General features: G+C 33.4%; 1 protein-coding gene and 1 long non-coding RNA gene across 6 annotated transcripts in view; one reads left to right on the forward strand and one right to left on the reverse strand.

The window, feature by feature from the left end:
• Positions 1-15,768, forward strand: part of pcdh8 (protocadherin 8) — a 55,817-nt gene extending 40,049 nt beyond the window's left edge. For all 5 annotated transcript variants that reach the window (XM_058788244.1, XM_058788246.1, XM_058788245.1 and 2 more), the window contains 4 exons: positions 10,132-12,464; positions 12,544-12,614; positions 13,532-13,665; positions 14,570-15,768. In XM_058788244.1, the coding sequence (XP_058644227.1) occupies positions 10,143-12,464; positions 12,544-12,614; positions 13,532-13,665; positions 14,570-14,910 (2,868 nt within the window). In that variant the 5' untranslated portion in view covers positions 10,132-10,142 and the 3' untranslated portion in view covers positions 14,911-15,768. The remainder of the gene's footprint in view (positions 1-10,131; positions 12,465-12,543; positions 12,615-13,531; positions 13,666-14,569) is intronic.
• LOC131547579 (uncharacterized) overlaps positions 1-21,578 on the reverse strand; it is a 41,369-nt gene that overhangs the window by 17,957 nt on the left and 1,834 nt on the right. The gene's annotated exons all lie outside the window — the stretch shown is intronic.

A 21,578-nucleotide genomic window follows, 5' to 3' on the forward strand; every position in this document is an offset into this window, starting at 1 on the left:
GCAATAGGCATATTTTTGTCAATTGTAAATGTTTGTGAAAGATTCGGTTTCTTTACCTTTAGGTGGTGAAAGGCAATTTGAAGGCATGAAATCTAGCCTGCATAATGGGATTAAAGCGTTCAGTCGGATGTTTTGCAACTATGGGTTTTGGGTTTCAAAGCCGCTTGCATTTCCATATTCATAAGGAACATAGGATTATTCAAATTTCTTCAGTAAATCGGAAGTAATTTGCGACATGACAATTTGACTTACACTTTTATTAAGGCCGGTTGCCAGCGTATTGGTCATGTCGAGTGTTCAGTGACAGGTGAACTCACATATTCTGGGAAACAATTTCCATTGCGCTCTCAAAAATAATGAAATGATGTAAATCTCAGGCTTTAACCTCTTAACTGTCACCGTCCACCCTGTGGGACGCCTACGTTTACTTCACTATTTTACAATTAAATCCTAATCTAATCATGACAAACTATATATCGTTGGAAAGGTCTAAGACTCCTAAATAGGTATTTTACCACTTTTTTTGTAAAAAAATTATGTAGGAAAAGTAATAGATTAATTTATGACAAGAGTGCACCTGAAAAATCTACATCATAACAGCAGTTCTGACCTTTGTCACAGAAAGTCTTCTTAGTTGCCTTTTTCTCTATCACATATTAGAAATCATAAGAAATTATATATCAGTTGAAAACTTAAAATCTCAAAATTCATCCTTTGAAACCCATTTTAAAATCAGACATTGCATTACCATGGAAATGGTACATCAAAATCACGTTGGAAAATGTTTTCATTCATGAATTATAAAAAAATAAGTTTGGATAGTGCACTATAATGTCTGTGTTCAAAACTGTGAGTGACAGTTAAGGGGCTTTAAGCAGTGCATACCGAAGAGACAATAGAACTAACACTTTAAACAGATGGTGCTCTTCTCTTGTACAGTGTCCTGTAGTTCATTCACATCATCATCATCATCATCATCATCATCAAAGGTAAAAATCATTCAGTATAAGGCCACTAAATAATTCAAGTAATGAAGTGAATACTGAGAATAAATGTCTGGGTCAAATTTCATCCCAAAATCAAAAGAAGAAAGGAAATAATATTTTGCATAAGATTTTCATTGCATTGTTTTGACAACTTTCCCATCAAATTTTCATTACCATAATGCACAAAAATTAAAAAACTTTTTTTTTAAATATACGGTAACTATACGTAAAAAATATTTTTTTTTAGGGTAAAATATGATGAATGTGATATGATGAATTTATAAGTTAATAGATGCATGGTACGTGGAGTAACATGAATATATTTTTCATACCCACCAAATTTCCATTACCATAATGCAAAAAAATAAATCAATAGTCAATACAGCAATATATATATATATATATATATAATTTTTTTTTTTTTAAGACTATAAGTTAATATATGCATTGTCTTTGAAGGAGTAACACAAATCATTTTTTTGCATTGTTTTGACAACTTTCACTTTCCCACCAAGCCTAAAATAATAAAATAAATAATTAAAATCTTTAAGATCAGTTTATATATATAAAAATAAATAATTGAGTGTTTTGTTTTGTTGTTCTTGGGTTGGGTTGCCTTTTTAAACAATTTTCATAAAATAGGCTTTTTTATGCAAAATGTAATTTCTTATTCTGCACATTTAGGGTGAAATAGGCCTATGACCCGAACATGGCAGTTTTCATTAGATTTGCCCAGTTCCTGATTTTAAAAGACTTGATGAATTTATATGTTAATATATGCATGGTCCTTGAAGGCGTAACATGAATTTCTCATGTCTCTTTTGTATCTTTTATTCTCTCTCATTTGTGCATTCTCGATCTCTGTGTCTCAACGGCCCGTTCAGTCAGCCTTCGAGTCGGTCTGAGCTGACAAGAGGCTGAGCCGGAGCCAAAAGAGACGGTTATGTGATGCACAACAGGCAATACGTGCGAGAACACACAGGAAAATGGGACAGCAACTCTAAAATCCCCCATATGAAAGAGTCTCTTTTAATTTGCTCCTGCGCTCTAAATATTCAATACAAAATTGATGGCAGTCTCAGTTCCATAATGCAATCAGGGCTTTGAGCGATATCACATTATACATCTGTATTCAGCTGGCCTACATCTGCTTTTGCGGTTATAATTCCATCGAGAGCCAATTACAGAGAATGTGTGTATAATTCAAGTGTATCCTAATAGACTAATTAATTTTGCATTAAATAATGAAAAAAATATGTCATGCATTTCATTACTGTAATTGGTCTTTGCTTAGCAAATCTTTTCCGACTTTCTCTTGCTGACAGTGTGTGACAAGCCAGAGATTTGATATTCCAACTCTGGCTTTTGGAGATTTCTCAGCACGCCTGCGATTCTATTCCTGCCGTTAGATGAAGAACAGAGAGCCAAAAAGACGAGAAAAACATCCCCACGTCCCACAGGAAGAATTCAATCCTATAATAATTGAAGGAGTGCCATTTCATTAACTCCCAAACTCTGATTTCACTTCCACAACAAATAAACAAGTCTTAGACTTGCCAATCGATCTGCAAAAACAGCCCAAATGAGCTCGTCTTTAGAATCCAGACAATTAATGAACAGTGTTTCATTCGAAGAATTAACAGCTCAGGCATATCATTATAGAAAGCGACAAAATCTGGAAGTGCTTACATTTTGAATGCTGTAATCAAGCTGAAATGTTGTATTCAGTTCTATTTTGAGACTCTTAATTGATAGAGAAGTGAGGGTTTTGTTTTTATTTCTGTTGTAAGTAAGTGTAACATACTTACCACTGGTCAGGTTTTTAAAAGTACAGTAAAAAAAAACAAAAAAAAAACAGTACAATTGTGGAATATTATTACAATTTAAAATAACTGTTTTCTATGTGAATATATTGTAAAATGTAGTTTATTTCTCGTTTTAGCATCATTACTCCAGTCGGTCACATGATCCTTCAGAAATCATTCTAATATGATGATTTTGTTATGATTTGCTGCTATATATTTTTGTGACTTTATTTTTTATTTTTCAGGATCCTTTGATGAATAGAAAGTTCAAATGAATATCACTAATAGAAATCTTTTCCAACATTAAATGTCATTACTGTCACTTTTAATCAATTCAATGTGTCCTTGATTAATAAAAGTATTAATTTCTTTAAAAAAGCATCTTACACTCTCATAAATAAAGGTTCAAAAGCTGTCACTGGGGCGGTACCTTTTCAAAAGGTACCCTTTTGTACCTATTAAGTCCAAATATGTACACTTTAAGTACTAATGTGTATTTTTAAGGTACCAAAATGGACCTTTTAGGTACAAACATGTACCTTTTGAAAAGGTACCACCCCCAGTGACAGCTTTTGTACCTTAATTTCTGAGAGTGTACTCACCCCAAACTTTTCATGGCTTCTATAAAAATATTCGTCAGCACAACTCTTTTGAACATTGATAATAATCAGAAATGTTTCTTGAGCAGCAAATCAGCATATTAGAATGATTTCTGAAGGATCATGTGACACTGAAGACTGGAGTAATGATGCTGAAAATTCAGCTGCGCATCACAGAAATAAATTATATTTTACAATATATTCACGTAGAAAACACCTATTTTAATTTGCAATAATATTTCACATTTTTACTGTATTTTTGATCAAATAAAAGCAGCCTTGGTGAGACAAAAACTTAAAACATCATATAGCAATCTGTTCAGTTCGATTTGTTCATACTTCTCCGAGTCATTCACATGTACATTTATAAATTTTTGTCTGAAATCTATTAAGTTATTATATGTAAAATGAGTGAAACTCCAGATACTGTTATAAAAAAAATTCTAATTAAAATGCTAAAAATATATAAATAAATAAATTTAGCTAATGTTTTTGTCTGCCAAAATAAAAGTGGGTTTAGTATTATAGACAACATTTTGTTGTCATGTGACAAGAAAAGCAGAGAACAGGAAATGACATCACAGGGGCCCACATGATTGTGTGTCAAGGTCAGCAATTTTCTTAAAATATCAAATAATTTGATCTTTTTATGACATGACAAGGTCAGTTTGACATCTGTATGGTATTCATAATTTACAAAGTCATAATTATATATTCTGAAACCTTGAAAATTACGGTTGGGTTCACACATACATAGTCAGCATTTCACTTTTTGATAGAAGCAAAAGATAAATAATATATTATAATATAAAAAATAATAATAATAAATAGCAAATTATATGCTACAACAATTCAGCTCTTCTATGATGAACATGTTTTAAATACCTGAACTAAACATCATTTTGATAGTTTTAATCAACTTTAGACTAAACATAATAAAAATGTGTTAAATGAAAAAAATATTATAAAATGTTTCATTTAAAAGGCTGAAAAGTTCAAATACAATTTTAAGAAAATTGTAATAAAAGAGCAAATAATTTGGTCTTTTCATGACATGGCAAGATCAGTTTTTTTCTTTTTCATGATATTTTATTTTACTTTTATTAAACTTATTCAAAGCTAAGAAGCAGTCAAATTAATAAATAAATAAGTGAATAAATATCAAAATATATGGAAACAAATTATATCAAATTAAAGTAAACCTAAGGGGGCTAACCAATATATATTTCAATTTAGAGAGTTTTAAGGCACTCATCTTTTTCAATTGCTTTAATGATTAAAATAAAGGTTTCAAATCCTTTTTAAATGCCACAAAATGGATTTGTTGCTTCCACACATCCATGTTTCACTGACTCAAGAACATATGAGGTGGTAATAAGAAAATTAGTTAGGCCTATCTAAAAACATTTGTTTTTCTTTAAATATTGCTTGACGTGGTACTAACTGCAGAATGCATCTTTGTCAAACAGTCTGGTGTGGAAACGACGTCTCTCAGTCTGCACCGCTGAAGGTGTGAAGGCAAACACTGATCGCTCCAGTCTCTAACACCCTTACAGCTGCTTCACACACACACACACACACACACCGCTACCCATTTGGTCTCTACAATTTGGATCATAGACTAGCATAAGCCTGATCACAACAAAGCAAATATGACCTCTGAATGCATTGTGTGCTTCAACGCATCTTTCCATTTGCTGTTGCAAATGTGTGCAAATGCTACAAATGTGTACAAGAGCAACACATGGTGAAAACACTGCAAATGTATCACAACAAAATGTGAAGAAATGCACACGGACAGATATAGCAGCTCTAAAGTGTGTTTTTAGATAACTGTCCTAATACTTGCCTAAAATCTGCCACATTTTCCTTACATTGCAATCATCACACCATGTAACCATTGCTTTGCTGTGTTCATTGTTTCTGCTTAAATGAGTATGTGGCGTTAAATTGATTTGGACATTTATGCCGTATGGATGTTACTTTGACACAGATTACTTTTATTTGTAATGTAGAAACTTTGAAGCTGCTTTAAAACAATATGTGGGCTATTGTGAAACCTGCTATAAATAAATGCAAAGTGCACTGAAATGTGAAATGCTTGCTAATTTGTATCTATTTGTGACATTCAGACTTTTAAAGTGCAACTAAAGTGTCCACAACTGATCTGATCAAAAGTTTGTAATAATCACAAATTTTTTATATTTTAAAAAGAAGTCTCTTCTGCTCACCAAGGCTCCATTTATTTGATCAAAAATACAGTAAAAATTGTAAAATATTATTGCAATTTAAAATAACCGTTTTCTATGTGAATATATGTTAAAATGTAATGTATTTCTGTGATCAAAGCTGAATTTTCAGCATCATTACTTCATTCTTCAGTGTCACATGATCCTTCAGAAATCATTCTAATATGCTGATTTGCTGCTCAACTATTACTGGCGCAAAACGTTAATAAAGCTTCTTATTATTTTCATATGTTTCTTATGAGCATTTTTTTTTGACACAAATCTGATCATACTTCATCCAGTTTCTTTGTAGGACACACATTATTCATGCTGGTATTTTGGCATGTGATCATATGTTGAACAAACACGTGACTATGCAGATTTTTAACTTCCCACAAACTCTGGATGGTTGAGGTCCCATTGAAAGCATTTTCCTCATTTCTTCATTCACATCCCAGCATGCAGTCTCATTTTAGTGTACGTTTGTACATATGCAAATATATCAGGCAAAACCTTGACAATATAAGGCATATTGCAAAAGCAAGTGAAGCCGAAGCATCTCCTGCCAAACTATTTCTTCTCTTGATTACAGTTAAACATCTTAATAGCACAACAGATGGCCTGGCTTGTTAGCACTCAGTAATACTCTTAGGCCCACCAAACACATCTTAATCAAGCTGTGATTTTCTTTAATCACACTTCTTACTGGCAAACACTATCGGTCTAATCCAGAGAATGTGCACTGTCTGAAGCTGTCATAAGACACATTAAAAACAAGAACAGTAACCATTAGGGCTAATGAGTTTTCTTTTGCTCTTCCACAAAGAGTGCATGCAACACAGACACAGTCTCTAACTAAGATGTCACAATCCGGCTTAACTAACTACGATCAGTCAGTATGTTGACATTTAAACTGCTTCTGAATGTTCATGTAACGTTTTTATTCCCTTTTTAGTTGAGAAACACGTCTCAGACTCATGACATTTCAGCCTGTCAGTGACAGATGCATCTGAGACGAACAGCACAGCTTCATTTTATTGTAAGCCTCTTTGCAGCAAACAACTAATTTTCTGTAACTGGCTGGCGTGAACTGTCAAACGGCGTCGAATCCAGGATTTAGACACCCGGTAGGTGTTAAGTTCTGAGTCGTACTGCTGTCTCGGGGAAATTACACACATACAAGCAGGAGCAAAACGAATGAGAAACCAGATCTGATAGATAGATAGATAGATAGATAGATAGATAGATAGATAGATAGATAGATAGATAGATAGATAGATAGATAGATAGATAGATAGATAGATAGAGTCAAAATGTTAGATAGATAGATAGATAGATAGATAGATAGATAGATAGATAGATAGATAGATAGATAGATAGATAGATAGATAGAGTCAAAATGATAGATAGATAGATAGATAGATAGATAGATAGATATAGATAGATAGATAGATAGATAGATAGATAGATAGATAGATAGATAGATAGATAGATAGATAGATAGATAGACAGTCAAAATGTTAGATAGATAGATAGATAGATAGATACATAGATAGATAGATAGATAGATAGATAGATAGATAGATAGATAGATAGTTAGATAGATAGATAGATAGATAGATAGAGTCAAAATGATAGATAGATAGATAGATAGATACATAGAGTCAAAATGATAGATAGATAGATAGATAGATAGATAGATAGATAGATAGATAGATAGATAGATAGATAGATAGATAGATAGATAGATAGTCAAAATGTCAGATAGATAGATAGATAGATAGATAGATAGATAGATAGATAGATAGATAGATAGATAGATAGAGTCAAAATGATAGATAGATAGATAGATAGATAGATAGAGTCAAAATGATAGATAGATAGAAAAATAGATAGATAGATAGATAGATAGATAGATAGATAGACAGTCAAAATGTTAGATAGATAGATAGATAGATAGATAGATAGATAGATAGATAGATAGATAGATAGATAGATAGATAGATAGAAGATAGATAGATAGATAGATAGATAGATAGAGTCAAAATGATAGATAGATAGATAGATAGATAGATAGATAGATAGATAGATAGATAGATAGATAGATAGATAGATAGATAGATAGACAGTCAAAATGTTAGATAGATAGATAGATAGATAGATAGATAGACAGACAGACAGACAGACAGACAGACAGACAGATAGATAGATAGTCAAAATGATAGATAGATAGATATAGACAGACAGTCAAAATGATAGATAGATAGATAGATAGATAGATAGTCAAAATGATAGACAGACAGACAGACAGACAGACAGACAGACAGACAGACAGATAGATAGATAGATAGATAGATAGATAGATAGATAGATAGATAGATAGATAGATAGATAGATAGATAGATAGATAGATAGATAGATAGAGACAAAACAAACAAAAAGTATATAAATTACAAATTTACACAATATATAATCTTGTTTGCATTACAATAAATACACAAAATTCATAGAATAAACATTATGAGTGAACATTACATGATAAACTTCACATAATAAAACATGCTAACACTGTGAGTAAGTATTGCACAGACTCCTCGAGGAATTTTCTTTAGCAGGTTTAGGTGAGCGATTAAACTCCAGTCACAGAGTCATGCTACTATTTACTGCCAGAGATCAGACACTGCTTAACAGACTAATCTCCATCTCTCAGATTACTCACAGCCTTTTGTGTGGCATTAATCTGATATCAAGATACAGATTTCTGCAACACTTCAGACTCCATATGCTAGCAATCGCATTAGACAGAGTTCAGTAAACGGCTAGATTATATTCTCAGACAATACTATTGTTTTATTTATCGAACGGCTCTTAACTGAGCTATAGTTCAATTGTGTATTTGATTTCTTTTAAGTTTTTCATTAAGGTGAGCTATTGGAAATGTGCCAGAGTAGAATGTTTGTTTGTGCCTTTGACTAAAGTTAACCAGACAGACATGTGTATCGGTACCTGAGTTAAACTGGGTCAGCTGTCAAATGGTCCGCATTTGTTTCGAGCTGAGAAAAGCCAGTTAGCACGACTGAGACATTTGAGACTGTGCCGCATTTCACACCTCACACCCCAAATGGCCAAGTGGAGAGGGTCTCGCTCTTCAAAGAGTTAACACCTTATCTATGCAGTCTGTTAATCTGTGACCGAGACCGATCAATAGACCCTCATTACCTTTATCTTAGTAAATAATTAAGAAAATAGTTTGGAAAACAAACCCTTATTGCATTACATTTGTATGCATGGCTCACGCTTTCTTAGGAAATCGATTGATGGAAAAGTGCACAGATTTGATTTTGTGATTCATTTAACAAGAGTACAAGTCAGTTACTCAACAAAACTTTGAAAACATTACCAAAATATTGTTTTTGTAATGTTTTCAAATGTTTATAAATGTCACCAATATTACAATATAGAGACAGATACAATGCATGAACTGATTTTTTTTTTAAAGTACACTGAATGCAGTTTAAGTAAATGTAAATGTGATATAAAATATCTAAATATATATATAGTTTATTGTGTGTGTATTTATACTGTTCAAAAGATTTAATGTTTTTGAAAGACGTCTCATCAAGGCTGCCTTTAATTTGTCAAAAATACAGTAAAAGCAGTAATATTGTGAAAAATTATTACAATGTAAAAAAATAAAAATAAAATGTTTTCTATTTGAATATATTTTAAAATGTAATTAATTTCTGTGATCAAAGCTGCATTTTCAGCATCATTACTCCAGTCTTCAGTGTCACATGATCTTCAGAAATCATTCTAATATGCTGATTTGCTGCTCAAGAAACATTTCTGATTATTATCAATGTTGAAAATATTTTATTTTTATTTTTGTGGAAACCATGATACATTTTAATTATCAGGATTCTTTGATGAATAGAAAGTTCAAAAGAACAGCGTTAATTTTAAAATAGAAATATTTTGTAACATAAAAATCTGTTACTTTTTATATATATTGTATTTTAGTTAAACATTTCAAGTTTATTTTGTATTTTAGCGAAGCATATTTTATATAACTAAACTAAAAGTTTTTTAAAGAAATCCACAATTTCTATTAAGTCTACCAAACTAACGTCATGCATTTAAGCAGAATCCTATACAGATTAAAAGGGTTTTGAGAGCATAAAAAATAAATAATTAAATTCAGTGAAGTATGCCTAAACTTTTGACTGGTAGTGCATGTCTGACATGAAACAATAGAGTATTGTTTATTAGGGTCTCCCACAGGCAGGGTGTGAAGCAGCTGTGACCCAATAGAGAGCCATAGCAGGGGATTTGAGGAGTGTGTGAGTGTTCATTGGTCAGCAGACGGGCTAATTTGCATATACCATGACCTATATCTGATAGGTGGGAGCTGGAGACACCAGAATCTGCTGCAAGCAGAACTAGTGGTGACTGAATGAAGAGCTTTTATTCTCGCATTTCTTTTTAAGTGATTTTTGTTTGCTGTTTTTCTCAGTATTTGCAGACATGAAGTTCTACTGCAGTTACTTCATGCTTCTGTGCATGATTTGCAACGTCAGCTGCACAACAACGAAGTACTTCATGTATGAGGAAGACGCACCTGGGACAGAGATTGGAAACCTTTCTAAAGACCTAAAAATAGACCCAGCGGAGGATCCCGAGACATCTTTCAAGTTCATACAGAAGACAAACTCCATCATTCACATGAGGCAAATCGACGGGCTTTTAACAGTCGGAGAAGCCATCGACCGAGAGCAGCTTTGTCACCGATCTCCACAGTGTCTTATAACTTTTGACGTCGTCGCTTTTTCAAAGGAGAAATTCCAGCTCATTCATGTTGAGATCGAGGTAAAAGACATTAACGATCATTCACCTCATTTCACACGCAACGAAACGCATTTGGATATATCCGAAAACGCACCTTTGAACTCACGATTTCCGCTGGACGTCGCTGTGGATCACGACGTCGGAGACAATTATGTTCAAAGCTACCATATTTCACACACAAACCATTTCGTTGTTGAAGTCAGCACTCGTGAGGATGGAGAAAAGTCAGCTGAACTCGTGTTGATCAAGACGCTTGATAGAGAAAGCGAAGAGTTTTATACGATCGAGGTGATGGCGACCGATGGCGGGACTCCGGCGAAATCTGGCTCGACGACTGTTTACATCCGAGTGCTGGATTTTAACGACAACAGCCCGACGTTCGAACACAACTCGCTCAAAGTCGAGCTCAGCGAAGATTCGCCCATCGGCTCACGTGTGCTAAAAGTACACGCTTTCGATCCCGACGCCGGGATCAACGGAGAAGTCGTGTACGGCTTCGTCGAAGGCTCTCCGAGCGAAGTCACACGTGTTTTCCAGATCGATCTCATCACAGGAGAAGTGACCCTCAAAGACTTTGTCGATTACGAGACCAAAAAGTCGTACGAGCTGCACATCCAAGCCTCTGATTTGGGCGCCAATTCAATATCATCCACCTGTCGCGCTATTGTCGAAATCATTGATGTGAACGATAATGCGCCGGAGATTAGCATCAAACCAATGACTTCCACCAGCGACGGAGTCGCGTTCATTACCGAATCTGCAGCTGAAGAAAGTTTCGTAGCTCTTATTAGCACCTCAGACGCAGATTCGGGTCCCAACGGCTACGTCCGGACGAGTTTAGAAGGACATGAGCATTTTAAGCTGCAGCAAGCCTACAGCGACACTTTTATGATCGTAACGACCACAACTTTAGACAGAGAAGCCATTCCAGAATACAACCTAACTGTGATTTCTGAGGATTTAGGAACTCCTCCGTTTAAAACCATCAAACATTATACCATTCGCATCACAGATGAAAATGATAACGCACCGATGTTTAGCAAAGCCATCTATGATGTCTCAGTAATAGAAAACAACATTCCCGGGTCGCACATGACTACGGTGGTCGCACGCGATCTTGACGTTGGGAAAAACGGAAAAGTCTCCTACAGCCTAATCGACAGCAAAACGCCAGATGGTTCGCCGATTTCTACGTTTGTTTCCATTGATCCTCATTCTGGCTCCTTGTACACGTTGAGGTCCTTTAACTTTGAGACTCTGAAAGAAGTCGAGTTCGTGGTCAAAGCCAGCGATAAAGGTTTCCCGCCATTATCGAGCACGACTTTAATTCAAATCCGCGTGGTGGACGAGAACGACAACTTTCCGTATTTCACATATCCGGTGTTGCGCAACAATTCCGCCGACGTTCCGATTCCCTTCAACGCTCAAAGCGGCTATTTAGCGTTAAGACTGACGGCTCAAGATGAAGACAGCGGCGTAAACAGCGAGCTCAGTTTTCATATTCTAGAAGACGATGCTAAACTTTTTACCGTTGATAAAAACAGCGGCGAAATCGTCTTGAAACGAAAACTCGCTGCACAATGTGGAGACGTCCTGCAGATTAAAGTTTCGGTTGTTGACAATGGAAGAGAGCCGCTTTCTAGCACAGCGACCGTCCGGTTTGTGGTGACAGACACAGGTGCACAAGAGGACCAGGTGGTTATTTTACTCCGATCCAAGGATGAAGAGACTCTGGAGTTTGATGTGTGGACTGTAGTGATCATTGGTTTCGCTGGATGCTGTGTGCTGTTGCTGACTGCGATCATCATCCTCACCGTGACTTGCACCATCAAACGAAGGCGAAGAAACTTTGGGAGAGATGGCCTATACGGATCAACCCCGCTTTCCAAGAACAACCCTGCCGGTTCAAACATTTATGGAGGCCCTAATGCCTTCCTCAGAAGCGAAGGCGATTCAATGCAACCTCTGTATGAAGATAAAAGCCTGGATTTTGAGGAAAAGGTGAGTGACTTTGGCTGAACGTTTGGATGCACATTTCCATTTATGCCAGCATATTAACTTTGAGCTTTTGTTTTCATAGCTGTTCCTGCCCTGCAAACCTTTTGAGCAAACATTTTTATGGCAAGATGAAAAATACTGTCTGCAAAGGAGGTAAGAATGGTTGCAAATATATATATATATATATATTTTGTTTGGTGTATTTGGCTACCTGGATAATTCCCATTTTAATTGCTTGATTATAATTTAATAATAATCAAAATATAAAAATAGTGAGGAACAAAAGTTTGAGACCATTAGTGAATTTTTTTTTAATTAAAAAAATTATAAAAAATTCTGGTATAATTAAAAATATTAAAGTGTAATATTATTAAAAATATTATAATTATTATTTTAAAAATATTTCAAAGGATTATATTCAGATTATATAATCAGCATAATGATTTGAGTGACAAATAACCATAAATTTGAGAATTAATATAATTCTGTATGTCTGTACAAAGTCACATGATCAATAACACTCATTTAGTTTACTTTGATTATTCACAGAGAAATAGTGCATTTGAAATATCTCTATTTTACATTATAGCGTTTCTGTAACTTTGAGTGAATTGTGAATTGGAGAATGAATATGAATCTGAGCATCTGTACAAAGAGTCACATGATCAATGACATTTGATTAGTCATCTGTAAATAGTGCATCTGAAATGTCTTTATTTTCCATTATTGGCTTAACTTTTTCAAAATTCAAAAAATCGTTTATTTCCATGTTTAAATGCAAAATGTTTTTATAATTTTGGGCCTTGTTTTAGTTTTGCAACTACAGTCGACAAATCCACATCATTCTGGTCAGAAAACTATAAATGTGTTTAATATGCAAACAGTTCACTTTTTGATTTTTGTCAGCGTTTAGTCTCTTTTTTTACAACAGGTCATGAACCATACGTGATGCGCTGGCATATTAGTCATGTCCCAGTGAATATAGTGTTTTGTTCTGCAATGGAATATCAATAATCAGATCGAGTGTTATTCAGCAGCCGCTAACAGATTTGATGTGATTGTATTCGCAGTGGCACCAGCAACACAGATCAGCTGAGCGTGAAGGACAGCGGCAAAGGAGACAGTGATTTCAATGACAGCGACTCTGACATCAGCGGAGCCGCTCAGAAACGAGGCCTGACAACCTTCCAACCGCTGGCCAGAGGTGCGTACATTATCTGACAGACGAGCTTTACAGTGTTTTCTTTGAGATTGTTGGCTTTACTGCAAACAGTGATTTTCTTACTCAGTATTTGTCTTGCTTTCTAGTACTAATATCTAAACATTACTAAATCACAGTACATTTACTTGAGATGCAAAATGACAAAAAAAGATCGAAATTAAGTGAGTGTTTCCTTAAAACCAGGGAAATAAATATGCCAATGGGGTCAGAAATATAATCTTGTTTTCCATTGAAATAAATTCATTTTTCTGACCCAACTGGTGGATTTTTGTTTTGTTTTTAAGCATAAACTCACTTCAATTTAATACTTTTTTTTTTTTTTTCTCTTAAATATTTTGTTTCTCAAATAAATGTATCTGGATTTAAGAATGTTTAGATATTTCTCATACGGCAAAAATAAAAATAAAATATATTTAAAAATATTTGAAAATATACAAAAAATGGCCAACAAATATTTTATATTTACATAAATATATTTTTGCCATTTTCATTTGTTTATTTTTAAAATATTTATTAAAATATAAATATATATTTTTTTAAAAATATATTTTGCCCTCCATATATTTTATTCCAAGAGACTTTCACTGTTTGCAACATATATTTAGCATATATTTAAATTATATTGTAGCCAGAAAAAATATATATATTTTATTATTATTTATTTTAAAAAAAATTATTTATTTATGGTTGTATTTTATTAAAATATTTTTTTTACTTGATTTACTGGCAAAGAGTTAAAATAAGTATAACGTTATGCTTAAAAAAGAAAAACCAACGTATATCATCAGCATAATAGTTTGAGTGACAAATGAACATGAATTAGAATGAATATGAATCAGGCTGATTTTCGCAGTGCATTAAATTCCTCTGTCTTTTTCTCTGTAAGGTGCATTCAGCAGCGCAGGAGACTGGAAAAGCAAAGCTCACGTTATCCAGACCCGAAACGTGCATGTCCCGCCTGGCAGCGCCTACACCATCGGATTCGCACCGGCGGCACCGCTTTACAACACGACCCACGTCACTTCCCATTCCTGGAGAGAAAGCTACAGTAAAACCAACATGTTGAACGCACAGCGACCCGTTCAGACTTTCTCAAGGACAGGTACGCTGCCGTCATACTCGGCCCATCAGACCAGAAGAGCGATGACGGGCCTCGAAGAGCAGATCGAGACGGTCAAAGATGCATTTCTGCTTCCAGACTCACCTGAAGTTGCTACCACTTTTTAAATATCAAATAAGAGTTCAGCCTTGTTCATCGAATCTGAGATTTTAGCCGATTACGTGAGCGTGACCGACTGAGCAAAACTTTCCCAGCAATTTAGCAGTCAGTACTTTTGATACTGGTTTGCCACAAATGGAAGTGTTTCTTATTTTTTAATTCATGAAAATATATTTAAGAACAGCCTGTGTGACTCAAAAGAACATAAATAGTTTTTGTAAATATTTGTATATTTTGTATTATGTCTTTTCCAGTGAAAACAAACCCTTTTTTGTGTTGCTGACTCACCAAAATGATGGATTTTCTGTAAATAATTTTGCAAATAAGTAACAAACCAATTTAGTTTATTTTATAGATGTTGTTAGCAATGAGTTTGTATGTGTTTAGTAAAAGACAAATTAAGTAAATTTGTTTAGAATGAGAATTTTTTTTTTTTTTTATCCACACATATTTATATTTCTATATGAAATAGTTTAGTAAAAATTCTTAAATATATACTAAACTATTTATTTTTATTATTGTTTTCTAATTGCACACAGATCCTGATTAAGTATCTCTCAAAAAAGTTAGATCTCTTCCAAAAGTGCCATCAACAGAAACAATTTTCACTCAAAAATGGCTAAATTTCACAAACAATTGGCATGTAACATTGAATTAAGCATGAAATTTTGAAGCAGACAGACTGAAATAGTGTTTTCTTGTGAAGTGTACTGCAATACTGTGTGTTTGAGAGTTGAATGTTTTCCTTGTGTATTTGCTTCTCTTTATTTTCCGGCTTTTTAAGCATGGCTTAAAAACCTGTGCAGAGACTGTACATATTAATTGTATATAATTTTCTCACCTCAGTGACCCAAATAAAGTACTTAGAAGCCTATTTTGTTGCCTGACCTCTGAGAGCGCCTTGTTTAATAGCTGATTAGCTGTAAAAGACTCTTGCAGATGCAGACACATTAAGTTAAGTCCACAAATCCAGCCTGTCCGATTATTGCGCACACATGGCCTGTTCTGGATTAGCTGGTTTGTAACACAGTGGCCGCGTCTTTACAATAATATGTGAAGAATGAGGCTTAGAAAGACACACAATCAGGCATATTAGTGGAGTTAAAGAGCTTGCTGTGAGAGATTATATGGCCATCTTCAGTTAGCTGCAGTGTAACAGGTGCAGACGGCCATATAATACACAGACACAGCAGCCAAAACATCAGAAATATAATACAGATATAATACAACAGACTTTATCAGGGCAAGTACAAAAGATTTCACTTGGTGCTGATGTCAAAAATAACAAATAAACAAAGTAGAAATAAAAATAAATACATTTATTTATTAAAAGAATAAAAAGAATAGGAAATTATTACATATATATGTATATATATATAAAATAAACTATATTTTCAGTCTAACCATACTTTAGAAATATGCGGTAGTGACAATTTTTTTTGTTTTTGGCCTTGTTTGCAAGTATAAAAGGTATGTGACTTGGTACTATTTAAAATAATACATTAAAATTCAATTAAAATAATAATAATAATGTACATATAATAACAAAACTAAAAACATACAGTATATATATACACACTATACTTCCTGTGTAAATATATTTTAGAAACATATTGCATATTTTGTGACTAAATTTTGTAGTTACTTGTTTGTGGTCTTTTTCCAAGTATAAAAATTTCACTTAAATACAAAAAAAAAAAAATTATATATAAATGATAATTATCAAATTAATAGCAAGCTATATATATATATATATATATATATATATATATATATATATATATATATATATATATATATATATATATATATATGTAGTTTATTTTATTCATATTTTATTATTATTACTATTATTAATTATTATAATTATTGTTATTATAAACTTGATGATGGTGTCAAAATACATTAAAACAAGAGTAAAAATAAAATAATAATTCACAAATAAATTGAAATGCATAAACTATATTTAAAAATGTTTATATATTTAAAACATATATTTTAAATATATGTCAAATGTAAATATCCATATATTTATAGTTATTTGTTTATGGTCTTGTTTTTTGAGTTTGACTATAGTGGCATTCAAAGCTCACGTCGAAGACAAATAGATCCATAAATCCATAAATTGTGTCATCTCTCTGGAATAAACTGGTTTTGGCTGTTCTCATTAGGATTTTTCCATATACAAATCATGCAGGATTACACTTTTAATATGAAGGTTGTGTAATTCCAGAACAGGAATAACGCAGTACAATAAAAAACGCTATGAAACATTCATCATATGGGTGCTTTCATTCTGCGATGTGAGTTGTGGACGAAAAAAATAAAAAAATAAACAGGAACGTTCTTTCATTTCACTTTGGCCTAAAGGGATGTTTTCACTCGTGCAAATAACAAGAGGAACGGCAGCATCGTTCTTTTGTTAGTAATTGCTCATAGCTGATAGGATATGACAGATTTCCAATTGGATATGAAGGGCAACTCCACAAAAAGATCAATAGCACATGAAATAGCTTATTGTATACTCTCTCAGTGTTTTCCATATAGGTCAGAAGAGAGGCACAGAAAGAGGACATGATGCTGAGAGCAGAGTTAAAACTACAACAGTACAGCTAAAGTCCTTCAAAGCTCTCCCAACAAGCAGATTTTAACCTTTAAACATATTTGAGTGAGTTTACAAGACACCAAAATGACAAAGGAACTTTTTCGACACACCTAATGAATGTTTCCTTTAAAAATAAGTTTAATTTAGAAAAAGTCTTTCACTTGCAATGAATTCTTTATTGCTTCTATTTTCATTTATTTTAATACATTTGACCTTCATTTGACAGGAAACTACATGGTGACAATGATTACCCAATAGAAATATAATAAATGCATCATGTATTCTGTGTCGGTTGGGTTGGGTAATGTAAGTGCATTTGTCATTATAGAACTGGGATGCTATATATTTCATAACAAACTTGTGATTTTAAACAGCTGTTGTATGTTTGGGATTTTGAAGAGTTGAGAAAATATACCATTTACTTACTGAGTGAATTGCTAGTTTATTTCATGACAAACAGTAATTTACTATAAAAAAAAAAAAAGTCATTTTTCAGTCATTTAATATAGGAATAGTTCAGCAAAAATTTTATTCTTCAAAAAATGAAAACTCTCAGATCATCCGAGATGTAGATGAGTTTGTTTCTTCATCAGGTTTGGAGAAATGTAGCATTACATCAGTGTCTCAGCAATGGATGCTCTGCAGTGAATGGGTGCCGTCAGAATGAGAGTCCAAACAGCTGATAAAAACATCACAATAATCCACACCCCTCCAGTCCATCGGACCTGCGTGTTTGTAAGAAACAAATCCATCATTAAGATGCTTTTAACTAAAATCTGAGTTCATAATCCATAATAAAGCTTCCTTGAGTGAAAACGTTATTATGGACTCAGTTAAAAGTGTTTTTAATCATGCATTTGTTACATAAAAACAGCTTTTGTCTTCTCCAGATGTTAACTGATGGACTGGAGTGGTGTGGATTATTGTGATGTATTTATCAGCTGTTTGGACTCTCATTCTGACGGCACCCATTCACTGCAGAGCATCCATTGCTGAGACTCCAAACCTGATGAAGAGACAAACTCATCTACATCTTGGATGGCTTGAGTTTAAGCACATTATCAGCATGTTTTCAACTTAGAGTGAACTATTCCTTTAAGGCAAAGGAAGAGGGTTTGTTGAAGAGGCTTGTAGTTTCAGTTTTGACTCAAGGACAGACATATGGACATGTCACGAAAACCTCTAGATCCCACAACACTGTTCACCAATTTGTTCACTAGTTTCCCAAAGGCTACTATTAGAGCTGAAAAATGTATTTAATGAGCTGCCAGTGGCAACAGTAAATGGCAAATGAGTCTAATAGTCTACAATCCTTTATAAAGTGTGCTGGTGTTATTGAGATTAAACTAAACTGGCCTCGGCAATTCAAACCATCTATAATGAAAAATTATTTATCCGAATCATGCATTATGAGCAAAGTAAATTGCACAATTATTTCTACGTCAGTGAAATTGTTTTGAGTGTGGGTAATTATGTTTGATATTTATGCCCATTAAAGAGATGATACAGGTAGATTATCTGTCCAAACGATGACATTCATAAAAAGGTGTTTTTATTGCAACAGCAGCTACTAGATATGCATACTTACAAATAAAACACATGTTGTGCTTTTCAAGTAGTTTTGTTGATGGTTTTCATAAATCACTGTACCATTATATGTAATTTTGCACTAAAAAAACTGAAAGATTGCGATTGAAATGGCTTGTATGGTAAAGTACATGAAAGCTGTTTGGTACTCTATTATTATCATACTTGTATTCTTCCCAAACAAGTCTTTTATTGAGTTTCTGTTGAACATAAAAATGTCTCATCAGTACCTCAGACCAAAACACAACACATTATAACAAATAGCATTCATTTTTATCTCATAATCTTTATAATCCTTATTTATTATTATAGCCATATGGTCAAAAAAATTTACAAAAAAAAAAAAAAAAGTACATCTTTTGCACAAAATTCTTTACATAAAACATATTACTATTATAATAAAATGTATTCATATTTAATTAGTTTTTATCTTGTTTCTATTTAAATTTTATTTTAGTCATTTTATATTTCATAATGTATAAAAACTATTTCAGTTTTAGTTCTTTTAGTACAAGTTACACTAATCTACTTGAAATAAGTTTTATTTTTCGATTTAATTTTATTTCAGTTACAGTTTACTGTATTTCAAGTAATAAAAATGTTTTTAACAGTTTAGGTTTTAGTTAACTATAATATCCTTGGTACGTACACATTCATACAATCATGAAATTTCGTAAACAAAAAATAAGAAAATAATTTCAAACCTAGTAAGAAGTACTAAAATGTACAAGCATGCCTCCCGCAGTAATGTAGAAGAAATACAGTAGGTCAAACAGCTATTTTTCTGTAGCTAAACATTTTTAATCTTGACAGGATTAGAAACTGAAATTGCTTTATAATGAATGTTTCCTCACATGAACCATTGATTGAATGAGCAAAAACAGGCTTCAGCTTTCAAGCGTGTGGTTCTCATGTAATTGCAGGCGTTAGTGAGGCCCATGAGAACGAGATCTTGCAATATTTACTGAACATAAACAGCATTGCCATTTTTGGGGGCCTTTCTTGCACCTAAAAGCAATTTTAACAAATTTCTGTTATTACATTTGCAGAAATATGTCATTTTGAGCTCTCCCCATGGTTCGATTGGTAAAGGAAATATCATGCAAGAGCCTCTTTGGGTTTGTCATGCATAAACAAACAACTTTCATAATATTCACTTTTGCCCCTTTCAGATCTGTACAGCTCACATTTTAATTAAAGCTGTGCTTATAAGGAAAAATCATGAAGCAGATTTAAAGGAACAGAATGAAAACATTCTGAAAATGTGCCTCCCCCTCAGGCCATCCAAGCTGTAGATGAGTTTGTTTCTTCATCAGATTTGGAGAAATGTAGCATTGCATCACTTGCTCACCAATGGATCCTCTGCAGTGAATGGGTGCCGTCAAAATGAGAGTCCAAACATCATAAAAAATCATAATAACCCAGCTGTTTGGACTCTCATTCTGACGGCACCCATTCACTGCAGAGGATTCATTGGGCGGAAAAAATGATGTAATGCCAGGTGTCTGTGTAACACAGTGAGGAAAGTTTTTGCTTTTGCTTTTGCTTTACTTAAAAACAGAGATTGCAACTTTAAAATAAAATATTGGGGGTGTCAAACACAGCTTAACACATGTGGTTATTTTTTAAGGATATAAAACAAAGTGTGCGATAATATGTTTTCTCAGTTGTGTTGATGAGGCTGTATGCATATTAATGAATTTTCAAAAGCAGTGCGCTTCATCTCACTCACACTTCTCCATAACAATACAACACTGTCCTATTTTCGTCTCATCCAATTACACCAATATCAAATTAAATGCAGTTTCTCAAACTGCTTCAGTTTGAGAGGAAGCTGGCAATTGAATCTGTTTTTCACTCGCACTACTGAATGGAAAAAATGAAACTCTTTTATAATGGGCAGTATTACTGATAATGATATCCAGTATAATATGAGTAAATGAGGATGAGGGGCTGATGGGGCTGTGAGGCTCTGCCCTAGATAGCTCAAAATCAGGACAATCAAAACACTATCAAACTACTGAAACAGCTGCACGGTTTAATTATTACACAAGTCTCGTCTCAAAATTAGAGCTTACCGGGGGAGTCAGCATGGAGTTGCATTATTATTATATGTGCTCTGTTGAAAAAATAACAGAATAACAGAGCATTTGCTAATTAATACCTTTATAACCAAACGGCTCCTGTGACTGATGCAGCAAACAGTTTTTGGTTCCCAGAATGTTAGATCATAAACACACACACATACATGCATATAGTGGCCAAAAACATATTTTAAATATGCTCTAAATATATGTTGCAAACAGCGTTATATGTTCACATGTGTTATAGGCAACAAAATATTTTTTTTCTTCAGATATGACATATGTGGATGTGTTTGAAATGTATAGGGCAAAATATATTTTTAAATGCATTTAATATATATATATATACATATAACAAAACAAAAACAACACTCATTTCATCATTCCCCTCTTAGTGTGC

The sequence above is a fragment of the Onychostoma macrolepis genome, chromosome 09 (assembly GCF_012432095.1).
Source record: "Onychostoma macrolepis isolate SWU-2019 chromosome 09, ASM1243209v1, whole genome shotgun sequence".
Taxonomy (NCBI): domain Eukaryota; kingdom Metazoa; phylum Chordata; class Actinopteri; order Cypriniformes; family Cyprinidae; genus Onychostoma; species Onychostoma macrolepis.